Raw genomic sequence first — 14,025 nt, 5'->3', positions numbered from 1 at the left:
AAAATAAATTAATGTCAATACTTTATAGTACACATTTTAAGCATGGCAGTGTACCAAATTACAACAGGATGTTTCTAAAAGCTAATGCAATAAGCTATAGTATAATATAATATAGTGTAGTATGGTATAGTATAGTATACCCTGTACATCGTGTATTGTGTATTGTATACATTATGCAATTACACACGACTTAACCACAGCACACAATAATATGTTTAACTACAGAAAACTTTTAAATGTTAATATCCTCCTCAGGCATCTCAAAGAATTCTTTAACGTCATAAAATGGATGATCTGCAGCCATCTGTACCACTTAATTTGAAAAAAATATTATGTCCATGGACTGAACATGAACTAGCAGTTTATTGAACATTTTGAATGGGTTTACTTTGTGGGAATTTCCTGTTCTTGCTAATCTGTGGTGTGGTATGTCTAAATTACTCTTAGCTCTGGTGTTGTGTTCATGTATTTCCCCTCTGGCAACAAATTCTGAAACATTATTTTTAATATAGAGCAAAGACACATAAATGTATAAACTTGTAATTGTGAGTATTGTGAGTCTGGAAAAAAGAGGATGATAGTGCTCCATATGACCTCTTTTACATATTATGCATAAGAGTTATTTTTTGTAATTTTGTGAGTATTCTGAGTCTGGAAACAAGGAGGTGACAGTGCCCCATATAACCTCTTTTACATATTATGTGTAAGAGTTTTTTTTTGTAATTTCAAAATGTTCTTGATGTGAGGGGAATGCCTCCATATAATCAGACCATATGAAATATGTGACTGGAATTGCCCAAAGTATACCACCCTAAGTTACTCCAAGCTCACTACCTCCCTTAGTTTCAAGATAAGGTATGCCACCTGGGATATTTTTTCAAATGCAAGGTTGATATGTTACTCCCAACAGAGTTTTGAGTCAATGTAAATACCTAAGAGTTTTACTGATTTATTGCCTACTTCATTTGATATTCCCATCAAAAGTTGTTGTGTTTTATCAGGATTGCACAGGAGCTTATTGGCTGCAAACCAGTCCAGGGCCTTAACAAGTGTTTCTTTTGTTAGGCTATTCAGATCTGAAATATTCTGATGTGTGGTAAGTAGTGTTGTATCGTCAGCATAATATACGACAGGGTGGGCTATATTACTAGGTAAATCATTGATAGCTACAATTAAGATGAAGGGTCCACATATAGACCCTTGTCATACACATAAGCTGATTTACATTACAGAAAAATTTGCATTTCTGACTAAGACAAATTGTTTTCTGTTACTTAAATAAGAACTTATCAGAGCTAAAGTGCTCCCTCTCAACCCATGAAACTCTAGTTTCCTCAGTAGCACGTCAATATGAATGCAGTAGAAAGCTTTGCTTAGGTCACATGATACCAGTGATACCATGTTATTGTTTTCAAAAGCTTTTAAGGTTTTGTAAATTATTTCCAAGATGGCCCATGTTGAGTTTCTTCCCTTGCAAAAACCAAATTGATTGTTACATAGAATATTGTGTTTTTCAAAGGAGCTGCTTTTTTGTGTGTCTTTATTGCCTCAAATATCTTTGAGAATATTGGAACAATGGAGACTGGTCTGTAGCTTTGGGGAAGATGTTTGTCCCCTTTTTAAAAAACTGGTATGACTTTTGATACCTTAATTGCATCCAGAAAAACTCCAAATTCCACAAATTGATTAAAAATAAAAACTAATGGTTTGGTGATTGTGTGTATTGCCTTTTTAACGATGTTATTTGATAACCAATAACAGCCCATACTTTTAGAACCTGAAACTTTGGATACAGCTTTTATAATATCAGCAGGTGTGAGAGCCCTCCACTGAAGTACCAGGTTAACAGGCAGTGGTGTTCCAACAAAGTCCATTGCAGATGAATTTGTTGCTTTAATACTGTTACTTATTTCTTTAACTGAGTTTGAAAAGTACTGATTTAATTCCTCAGGTTCAAGCAGAGCTGTTGCTATGCATTTTGGTGTATTCCTTTGTTTTATTATTTGCTATGCACATTGCCTTTCTATATAGTTTTCCAATGTTTGCTTTTATGCCAGAAGTTCACACTCTGTTCTACCCCTTTGGTAGAGGCCTGCTTATGCATCTGGTACAGCTCTTCTGTAAACCAGTTCAGTCTCTTCTGTTTCATTTTACTTGGTTATCTTCTTTTTTTTTTTAATGAGCTGGAGTACCATAAATCTGTGTAATTTTTAAAGAAGTTATCAAAGGCAATTTCAGCTTCCCTTTTCCCAGATTGACAGTTATAGATAAAGTCCCAATCTGCATTTCCTAATCCATCAATAAAAATATTTATGTACTCTTCCTTTTGCCCTCATACCATTACTACTTTAGGTTCTTCAATTTTAACTGATTGCCTCTTACTGAGTGTAAGGAGTAGTAGTTCATAATCTGCAAGTCCACTTCCTGCAAGTCTGTAAAATCTTTCCTCTCAAAATTCATAACAATATTGTCTATGCAAGCATTCTTACGTGTGGCACAGTTATTTGTACAATACAGGTCCAATGGTCTTAGCATATTCAAGAATGGCCTACTGACTTGTCTCCATGTATTTGCCATTTCTATGTTGAAATCACCACAGATAGCAATTCTTCTCTTAATCTTCAATATCTTTTTAACTATTAATTCACATTTCTCAATAAACAAATTTACATCACCAACAGGCAACCTATATAGACTAACTACCAGTATATATTCGTTCATTAGTTTTACACAACTTAACTCCTGATCTAGTTCTGAGGAGTACATAGATACATCTATTCAGGAAAATTTTGTTCCATCTTTGACAAAAATTCCAGCCCCAATATTCTTTCTCTATTTTCTACATATCCCATCTCCCACAACATACCATTGGGGAACAAATGTATTTACTTTTTCTTAGGCTAACTAATGCTGAGATACACATATAATATCTACTTGCTCAGTGTTATATAAATGTTCTAATTCTAAAATCTTATGTATAATACAAAATATGTTAACTTGTAGAAAAGTAAGTAGTTTTTCACTGTCTGTATGCCTCTGAGGGCAATTTGACTCTATATTTGAAGTTGTAGGTTCAGTCCTGTTCTTAAGTCAGGAATTTTGCTGTGCCTTTCACTATGTCATATTCATGTGAATTTGCTTTGTCGGTGTCTTTTTATGCGAATTTTGTCCACAACATATTAAATTCTCTAATCATCATTATTACAAGCAAAGCAAAAGCATGCAGGAATTATAGTTCCTATCTCAATATTAATCATATCAAAAAACAGACAATACCAGTGAAGTAGAAAATAGCAATACAAAATTAATGTTCACACTACAGCAATGTAAAACTTAAGCTGCAAAGCAATGACAAAGTTTTTCTATTAGGACATAGTATGCCTGATTAGAAAACTTTTTGTTCTGATAATTGCAGAGTAGTCACAGATCAGGAATAATATCCAGACAGCTATAAAATAATTTTGATATCTCACAAAGAATGACAGGCAAGGCAAAGTTAATAACACAATATCTAAAAAAAATCTTTAGCTTGTGTGAGAGCATAGTAATGATAATCATATGCTTAGCACCATAACTGCTCAAGCTTGCCAACTAAACAGAATTGGGCAGAATGGTAGCTGAAGGAAACATTGACAGAAGAGAAGAGGATGCGGCACAGAAAATGAAAATTGAAACAGTGGCACAACTGTTCGAGGACTTAGGCTTACCACTGTACATCACATAAAGAGTGCAGAGACCCATATGTAGTAGACACAAAGACGTATGCTCAGCATAAAAACAATCATAATGTATTAAAATTCAAATCTTAGCCAAATGTGTTACCTAGCACAGTACTTCAAATACAATACAATCATTGTTACACAACCTTGCTCTCTGATATTAACCCTACAACACATAATCTGAATGTCAGTCTGCATATTAAATCATATTGTCAACATAAAATATTACATAAGGCAGTAAGCATTCAGCAATCATTAGCTCAAAATCACACAATAAGCAAATATACTAAGTAATTCAATGCAACATAGTAAAGATTTGTCAAAGTGGAAAAACCTAAGTTCATACAGTGACAAAAGAAATTTTTCCCAGTCTTTCACATGGATACAAATTTCTAAACACTTCTGCATATTAAGCTGTCAGGTAGCTCTCTAATTTTGTTTGCTAACACAATCTGTGGTACATTTTGTATGATACAGTCATAGTTAAACATTATTTTATTTGTGCATTTCATAGCTATTTCTTTCCATAAACTTGCTTTAAAACTGAAACATGATCTTTTGATGGCAGCAAACAAATTCCCAACTTTACAAACAACTGGTTCTTTTCTCCTCAAATAACTGACAATTCAAAACTATGAAACTTTTCATCAAAGTTAATAACCCCACATAAGTTAGTTACATTCACAGCACTACTCATACAAATATGTTTTGAAATAAAGTTGGATGGCTTCTGAATAGTGTGAAGCGGGAACGTGTTGTATCTCCGCTTACAGTCGCTCATGTGCAGTGAACCGGCATTTATCGCCGCGCCCACGCACTATGCTCATGGGAGAGGCTTTGTGGCAATAAATGACTAAAGCGGTTTCTGGACAGGACACATTTATTTTTCCTGCCGTTACAATAAATGACAAATAATATACTTCGCTAATGTCCGTCTACATAGGCGCGTTGCACTGGCGGCACGGCTCGGTCACCGATCCCGGAGGGTGTACACTCCAGTGACGAGCCGTGGCGCGACCGCGTGGACCGAGCGAGACAAAAGACCGCGTCACAGAATGTTCTGCTCTTGGCGCGACCGGAGGCGCCGTAACGTCCGCGAAGAAACGAAAGACAATTTAACGGCGACTGCGTTTACGACCGCGCGTACGCATTTACGGCGGAGTCACGTTGACTCGACGCACATGGTCCGCGGCGGAAGAACTGGGGAGACGTGTGTCGCGTCGCGTCGACTAGCTCGCACTGGTGGCAGCTTTGTTCCCGTGCGGTCCGGTGTGCGACGCACCGTTGCCGAAATTCCGCATAACGGTACAGCTGCCCCTACTTGTGTCGGCAGTGCCGTAGTTCAGCCCTTCGTGCGTTGGACGGTGCTGCCACCACACAGATCCCCCCTTGGAGAGCAGAGCTCCGTAGCTGCGAAAACGCGGCGATCGTTCGGTGGCGCGCGTGTGTTTAAAGTTCGCCCGCTGCGTGATGGCAGTGCGGCAGCTTTGGTGGGGGTCGGTCGGCGTCGGAAGGGCGGCGGCCCGTGACGTCAGCGCGCCGGACCGGCGAGCGTGCGGTGGGCGTGTCCTCGCGCTGGCGGCTAGTGACAGCGGCAGCAGGCACTGGCTGCGAATGTCCGTGGCGATGCGCGTGAAGGCGCGCGTTGCAGGTCATTGGTGGTGACGTCTCGAAGGCGCTTGCGCGAGTGCGTTACCGTCGGAACTCGAATGCGGGTCCGGGAGCTACTACGGACAAGCCGGGCGGTGTGGTGCGCGATGTCCGGAGCTCGAGGGAGAAGCGAATGAGGTAAGCAGGCACGGGTGCCGATCCGGCCTCAACGCCCGACGCGGCGGAGGCAAAAGACGCGAACGCGGGTCCAGGAGCTGTGACAAACGCTCGACTGGAGTTACCGGCCGAAGGCACTTCCAGCTGGAGGTCGGGTCTCTACAGCGGACGGCGGCTCGTGGGCGCCGAATTCTGACGGCGTTCGGCGGCTCGGGCGCGTGACTGCCGGTTTCGGTGTCGTGGCGCGCTGGCGACGCAGCACGGCCGTTTGAATCGGACGCGGCGGCCGGCGCACATGACGTAGTCCGCTGGCGGCTGTGGTGGGGGCGACCGGTGCGCCTGTGGTGGGCGCGGTCCGGGCGGCCGTACCAGCTGCCTGGGCGTGGTGGTGGGAGGCGCACGTGGCGGCGCGATGACAGCGGGCTGCAGCTGTGTGTCACCGGCGGCTCCGGGTGCGTTTTCCGTCTGACCGCTGGCAGAGGGCGTGTCGTCCGTGAACAGATCTTCTGCCGGGTCGAAGAAATGCGTGGCTGATGGAGCGGGCAAGACATAGGCTGGTTTGACGCGGTCGACTGACACTGTCGACGGCTTTCCGTTGCACTCGAGGACCAGCGTTTTGTCTCCTCGGGCGATCACGCGGTGCGGTCCACTGTAGGGCGGTCGGAGAGGTGGCCGTACTGCGTCGGTACGCAACATGACGTGCGTGCAGCGCTGCAGGTCGGCGTGGACGAATATCTTCCCGGTGCCGTGCCGCGTCGGTGCGTGCGCTCGGAGGCCGGCCATGTGACTGCGCAGACGTTCCGCCAGAGTGGGTGCCACGGCGTTGCGTGGGAGTCTTGCATCTTCGACAAAATCGCCCGGGATTGTCAGGGATTGCCCGTAAACGAGGTCGGCAGGTGACGCGCCGATCTCCTCCTTCGGCGTGACTCGCAGGCCGAGCAGCACCAGTGGAAGCGCCTCTGGCCATGAGGTGTCGTGGCAGGTTAGAGCGGCTTTGAGGGTCCTGTGGAACCGTTCGACCATGCCATTCGACGCCGGATGGTAGCTGGTTGTCCTGTGTAACCGGGTGCCACACAATCTGGCGACGTGCGTGAACAACGCGCAGTCAAACTGGCGGCCGCGATCAGTTGTCACGTGACTGGGACATCCGAAGCGTGCCACCCAGGTGTCGACGAATGCGGTGGCGACGGTCTCGGCTGTGACGTCCGCGACGGGCGTTGCTTCCGGCCAGCGAGTGAAGCGGTCCACCATTGTTAGGAGGTACCGCTTGCCTTGTGAGAGAGGAAGCGGGCCGACGAGGTCCACGTGGACGTGTGCAAATCGGCGTGTCGCGTTCGGGAAGGTGCCCACGGGTGCGTGGGTGTGCCTCCTGACTTTGGCGCGCTGACATGACGTGCAAGTGCGCGCCCATTCACGGCAGTCCTTCCGAAGCCCGGGCCAGACGAAACGCGCAGCCACGAGCGTCGCAGTGGTGTTGGTGCCGGGGTGTGACAGTCCGTGGATACGGTCGAAGGCACTGCGTCGGAATTTCTCTGGGAGAAACGGTCGGTGCGTGCCGGTTGAGGTGTCACACCAAATCTTCCGTGCGGAGCTGGGGACAGGCACCAGCTCCAGTTGCAGGCCGCTGGAAGTGTCGTGACGGAATCGGTGTAGTTCTTCGTCACTCTCCTGTACTTGGGCCACGTCCTCAAAGTTCACAGGGGGTGAAATAACGGCACACGCTCGGGACAAACAATCGGCGACGATATTGTCTATCCCCGAAATGTGTCGAATGTCAGTCGTGAATTGCGACACGTACTCTAACTGCTGGAGTTGGCGCGGTGAACACTTAGTGTGGTTGTTCTCGAACGCGTGGGTAATGGGTTTGTGATCGGTGAAAATGATGAACTGTCGGGCTTCTATGGACGGTCGGAAGTATTTCACCGCCGCGTACACCGCAAGCAACTCTCGGTCATAAGCGCTCCAAGCACGTTGCGAATCGGAAAGCTTTTTGGAGAAAAAACCGAGAGGCTGCCAACTCCCGCCGACGCGCTGTTGTAACGCCGCGCCGATGGCGGCCTGGCTGGCGTCCACGACTACAGCTAAGTCCGCGTCATGTACCGGGTGCGCGAGCAGCGTCGCTTCCACGAGATTCCTTTTTGAGTCCGTGAAGCTCTGCTCCATTGCGTCTGTCCAATTCACGAGGGTCTTTCCTTTTGAAGTAGGACCTTGTAACGCCTTAGTCAGCAGCTCTTGCACTGCTGCGGCGTTGGGCAGGTGTCGACGATAAAAGTTCAACATGCCGAGGTAGCGTCGTAATTCTTTGTGCGTCTGTGGACGCGGCATGTTCTGTATTGCCTTAACTTTCTCCGGTAGCGGTGTCGATCCGGTGGGCGTAATTAAATGGCCGAGGAACTCAATTTCCGTCACGCCGAACTCGCATTTAGCGGGGTTAATGACGATGTCGGCTTCACTCAGGCGCTGAAAGATGGTCGTTAAGTGGCGGCGGTGGAGTTCGGGCGACTTGGAATACACCAAGATGTCGTCGAGGTACGCGAAGCAAAATGGCAAGCCTCGCAAGACGCCGTCCAGGAACCGCTGCCAAGTCTGGGCAGCATTCCGAAGACCGAAAGTCATAAACAGGCTTTCGAAAAGCCCAAAGGGCGTTACGATGGCTGTTTTTTCGATGTCTTCGGGCGCCACCGGAATTTGGGTGTACGCCTTTGCGCAGTCAATCTTGCTGAACACCGCGCAGCCCGCCAAGGCGCAGCTGAAGTCTTGAAGGTGTGGGACTGGGTATCGGTCCGGCACCGTTCGCGAATTAAGGGCGCGATAGTCCCCACACGGGCGCCACGAATTGTCTTTCTTGGGCACTAAATGCAACGCCGATGACCATGGGCTGCTCGATGGTCGCACGATGCCTTGCCGCAGCATGGCCTCGAACTCCGCCTTTGCTGCTGCGAGTCTGTCCGGCGCGAGTCGACGTGGGCGACACGATGTGGGGGGTCCGGGTATGGTTATTATGTGGTGCACCGTCGAACGTTTGATGTCTCTCGGTGCACCGGCTGGGCGGGTGAGGTCGGGGAATTGTTCCAGAATGTCAGCGTACGGTCCGGGGCGCTTCACGGGTTTAACGCTGTAGTATGCAGCCTGCCGGCGCTGTCCCGCTATCTTTAACTTAGTCGTGGCGTCGATGAGCTGGCCGTTTGCGATGTCGGCTAGTAGCCCGTAGTGGCCGAGAAAGTCTGCGCCCAGGATCGGCTCATTGACGTCGGCCACGGTAAAAGTCCACGAGAACGTGCGCCGTAGGCCCAGATCTATATTGCGGCTGTGTGTGCCGTAAGTTTTAATAGTGGAGTTGTTCGCCGCTGTAAGGCAGAGTGCCTCGGCCCGCCTGCGGTCTCGTAACATAGAACGGGGGAAGATCGAGAGGTCCGAACCCGTGTCGACGAGGTACCTCACGCCTGCCCCCCATTCCGCAACAAACAGACGCTTCGATATCATATTGCAGCCGGGTGCGCCTAGGTCCGGTCGCAGCTGGCGTTTGGGTGCGAGCAAGGAGCGCGGCACCTGGTTGCTTCGTTGCCGAAGCGGGCGTGGTACCAGCAGTAGCCGCTTTGTGCGTGGTGTGACGTCGGCGGGGTACCGTTGGAGCGGCTGTTGCTGCGTTGCCGGCTGCGCGAGCCACGCCGCCTGTCGCCCGGTCTGCTGCCGCTGCGGCGCGTGCTGCCCTCTTGCTGCGAGCGTGCCATCCGGTCGACTTGCGTCGAGAGAGCTGCCACCTGTGCGGTCAAGTTTTGCACTAGCTGGTGCAGGTCGGCATCCGATGCGGGTGCGGGAGGCGCTGGCCGCCACGGAGGTGGGGGGACGGAGTCGTAAGCTGCCGCAGCCGCGGTGCTAGGCGCCGTTGTCAGCGCGTCGTGCACCCTGTCGGCCAAGTTAGCGACAGCGTCCAGCTGCATCTCCGTCTGTGCGGCTATCACTGCCTGCACCTGAGCTGGGAGGCTGCGCACCCAGATAGTGCGCAACAGCGAATCTGGCACCATATCGGACTGCGCGAGGCTCCGCAAGTGGCGTAGGAATTGCGAGGGCCTCCGATCACCGCAATCCTCTTGCCGCAGCAGTTGGTGCACACGCTGTTCCTCTGACGACGAAATCCGCCGGATCAGCTCTTCCTTGAGCCGTTTGTAGCTCGACTGCGTCGGTGGGGCGGTGGTTATATCCCGCACTTCGGCCGCATAGTTCTGGTCCAGCTGGCTCACTACGTGCCCAAATTTCGCCAGGTCGCAGGTCACGTGGTTGCTCATAAATACCGCCTCAACCTGGCTGAACCACATCACGGGGTCGCGCGGCCAAAAGGGAGGCAACCTGATCAATGCCCGTCCAGCGCTTGTCGGCGTTCCGGCGGTCGTAGGAGGCGTTGGTGTGGCGGGGATTTGCGCGCCAACATTGTCCTGAGCTATCTGCGGCTGCGCGGCGTCCGTGCGTGTAGTCCGTGCCTGTAGCTCACTCTCTAGCCTCGTGTTGTGTGCGAGCAGTTCTTCGACGGTCTTTCGCAACTCCTCTAGTGTCGCCATCTTAGTTCAGAGTCGAATCCTCGTACAAGAGGAAAGCACACAGTGAAAATAACACAAGGGAAACACACGAAAAGAAAAAAATAACACTAAGCAGTCCGCGATCAAAATATACGCACACAAAAACAATACAAAAAAGTTAGTTAAAAAAAAAAAATTACTACGGAGCACTGTTCGGCGCGGGCGTATGCGCGCAAGCCTACTCGCGGTTCCACGTCTCTCGTACCGACGAACGTTTGTCACCACGTGTTTTTTTAGCCTCAGATCACGTCGGGGTCATCAGTGAAGCGGGAACGTGTTGTATCTCCGCTTACAGTCGCTCATGTGCAGTGAACCGGCATTTATCGCCGCGCCCACGCACTATGCTCATGGGAGAGGCTTTGTGGCAATAAATGACTAAAGCGGTTTCTGGACAGGACACATTTATTTTTCCTGCCGTTACAATAAATGACAAATAATATACTTCGCTAATGTCCGTCTACATAGGCGCGTTGCACTGGCGGCACGGCTCGGTCACCGATCCCGGAGGGTGTACACTCCAGTGACGAGCCGTGGCGCGACCGCGTGGACCGAGCGAGACAAAAGACCGCGTCACAGAATGTTCTGCTCTTGGCGCGACCGGAGGCGCCGTAACGTCCGCGAAGAAACGAAAGACAATTTAACGGCGACTGCGTTTACGACCGCGCGTACGCATTTACGGCGGAGTCACGTTGACTCGACGCACGTGGTCCGCGGCGGAAGAACTGGGGAGACGTGTGTCGCGTCTCGTCGACTAGCTCGCACTGGTGGCAGCTTTGTTCCCGTGCGGTCCGGTGTGCGACGCACCGTTGCCGAAATTCCGCATAACGGTACAGCTGCCCCTACTTGTGTCGGCAGTGCCGTAGTTCAGCCCTTCGTGCGTTGGACGGTGCTGCCGCCACACAAGTGAAGCGGGAACGTGTTGTATCTCCGCTTACAGTCGCTCATGTGCAGTGGCTTCTGAATAGTGAATGAATTTGGCAAGACAGCATTCTGTATCTTCTCATTGGAACCAAATATTTTGCACAAGTTTACATTGTTCATTACAGTATCAGAAAATTTTTTCCAGTTGTATTTTAACTGACTAAAAAATTTATTTGAGTACATCTCACTCCAACCAAGCTGCATTTGATGACAAAATTTTGACATCTTCCAAGCAGATTAATTTTTATGAAATCCAGACAGCTTTTTCCACACAGACTATATACAGGTTTTGTCTAGCTTTTGACATCAATGTAATCTACATCATTACATAAATTAATTGTATGATTGTCAACTTTAGCTACATCAACATTGTTATCATCATTTTGTACATCCTTTGAATGAGATTCCACTAATTTGAAAGTATGATTTAATTGAAAATTTTATTCCTAATTTCTGTGATCTGTAATTCAAGAGATTGAATTTAAATTCCCTTTTTAAGTCATCAATCTTAATGTTCCTTTTTTATTATAGTCCAACTCATTATTTAGTTCCTGTTTTTATAATAGTAATTGGCTGAAAATAAAAAATCCTCCGGTCAATGCACGAAATTCAGTATGAAAATAAAAAGTAAAGAGTACTTATCCTTTTGCTGTATGCAGTGTTGTTGTTCCAGTTCAGTCTATCAATAATCACTGTATCCCTCTTTGGATCTTTGTTTAACTTGTTCTTCCAATACGCAATATGATTTTTTAGTTTTTCCAGTTTAGTTTTGTTTGACCTTTCAAAATGTTCTTCAGTTTGCAGATGGTTGCAATGTGAAACTCAAAATGAGGTAATTGAGGTAGAGTACCAAACTGTAACATTCTACTACAAAATATTTAAACATACTGATGAAAAATGGCAAATTTTTTATTTGAGTTCTTATCAGTTTTTGTGGCGAATTACAAAATATCGAAACTATTCATAGTGGAATGCTACTTAACTTAGATTTTATCTATTGTTATAGGGGTGATTATCATCAATCTTGCCTCACATAATTACACTCCTATTTGATTTATTTTGTGTGAAGAAACAAAGTTTACAGCACTATAATTAATGAAATGATGTATACTTGATTTTGGTTTTATCTTCATTAAACTATAAAACATCATTAAGCACATCAATGTTGACAGATATGTTGCACAACATGATAAACTGAAGACACAACACTGACTCAGTTGGACTAAGTATCATGCTGTAACTTACTATTGTTATTATGTGTATAATTAAACTCATAATTAAAAATAGTACCCTTGCATACACTCTGGTACAGAAATACATTCTACAAAAAATTTAAGTATCTTTTACATAAAATGAATGTTGTTAAACATGTTTTTGAGGATGAAATTTTATTGATGTGTTGGGTTAACAGTTAATTTCAGAAAACATTAACTTACTTTTTAGTTAAGAAATACATTTCAGTGCTAACCTTTACTCTGAGTCTTGATTTAGTACTGAACAGCATACATCTGATATCCACAGAATAAATATTCTGGGAATGTAATTTCTGAAACTGATGTCAAAATGATGTTCTGGAAATTTCTGTGAAAATATATGTAAGTAAAATAATGAGAATTTGAGAACTGGGAACAAGTCTTTCTCAGTGTAATGATAATTATAATCTTACATTAAATTGGAAGCAAGAATTGTTATATTAGCAGTCATTTATAAAATCAATGTTCTATATGTGACCTGAGTATCAGAATGTGCATCATTTCTGGCACTGATAGGTCAATATATATTTCCTGATTTGCTACATTACAACATGAATTCAGCAACATTTGCTCTGTGAGAGCTTTCCAATTTTGATGAGGAGAGCATCAGGATAAGTAGGTTAATATGCACACTTCTATTCATTAATATCATATGGAATAATTTTTGGTGCTATTTCACACAAAGACATATAGTACTCATTGTTCAGACACATGCTGGTGCCCATTCTTAAACTTCATCTAGTCAACCGTACTAAAAATCAGCACTAACAACATCCTCATAATGCACTTACCCTTTTTTGAGTTTATTAGGAAGAACTAGTCACAATTTGAAAACAGTAGTAGCATTAGTAAATATAACAAAGTCTCCTTATTTCTGGGATCTATGGAATGTACTGCATGAATGGATGAATGTAACATTAGGAACAAACATGGAGTCCACTCTCCACAGCTTCACCTTATTCTAGCACAGAAAGGAACCAAATATATATCCATAAAAATATTTTACTATTTCCCGTGTCAATAGTGCCAGACAATGAAACCAGTTCAAAAAAATGAAATAATTTCTGCCTACTTGCTCCTTTTGCTTGGTAGGTTAATTAGTAACTAGATAATATCTGTGTGTGGTTATGTTGTACTCATCAAAGGTTATTGTAGGTTAAGATTAAAGCAAAAATCCAGTTATGTAACTGATCAACATATAGCCATATTTTCACTGTGAAGATGTATAATATTTGTGAGCCTAGTGGCAAATTTCCACATCATTGTAAGCTATTGCAGATTTGGTTCACAGAACACACATCTTGTCTGGAATATTCATATTTATATTTTAATTTACTGTTGCAGATGAAAAATACTTTAAGACCAACAAGTGGAAGCTTCGAACAATTGAACAAGACATCATCTAGAAGAATATGTTCAACTTCTGTAAAGAAAAGCCTTGTTGAAGAAAGCGAGCTCATTAAAAAGGTTAAATCAGATGTAAGAAATGGAAAAATCTCACATGCATAATGATATAGCTTTTGTCCACAGTATACTTTATATAAAAATTTTTAATTACTTTTTTGTACAATCTTATCAAACAGTACAGCACTTGATTAAATAAAACATAAAATGCACAATATGGTTTCACAAAGTTCACTGGCTTGAGGCTTTCCTGGTACATTAAATATCTTTGAGTCCTTGAGCACTCCATCATCATTCAGTGTAATGCCGGAAAAGCTCAACAATAAAGGGTGTATATAAAGTACGGGAACACTTTCAATTATTTATTGCACAAGAACCAAACATTGT

General features: G+C 45.4%; 1 protein-coding gene across 1 annotated transcript in view; it reads left to right on the top strand.

Moving 5' to 3' along the window:
* The window catches only part of LOC124788778, a 160,823-nt gene extending 147,080 nt beyond the window's left edge, over nucleotides 1-13,743 (top strand). Inside the window, exon 4 of the mRNA XM_047256060.1 lies at nucleotides 13,579-13,743. Coding sequence (XP_047112016.1) covers nucleotides 13,579-13,743 — 165 coding nt within the window. The remainder of the gene's footprint in view (nucleotides 1-13,578) is intronic.
* The last annotated feature ends 282 nt before the right edge of the window (nucleotides 13,744-14,025 follow it).

The sequence above is a fragment of the Schistocerca piceifrons genome, chromosome 3 (assembly GCF_021461385.2).
Source record: "Schistocerca piceifrons isolate TAMUIC-IGC-003096 chromosome 3, iqSchPice1.1, whole genome shotgun sequence".
NCBI lineage: Eukaryota > Metazoa > Arthropoda > Insecta > Orthoptera > Acrididae > Schistocerca > Schistocerca piceifrons.
Note: the sequence above shows the minus strand (reverse complement) of the source record. Positions and strands in the feature narration are given on the sequence as shown.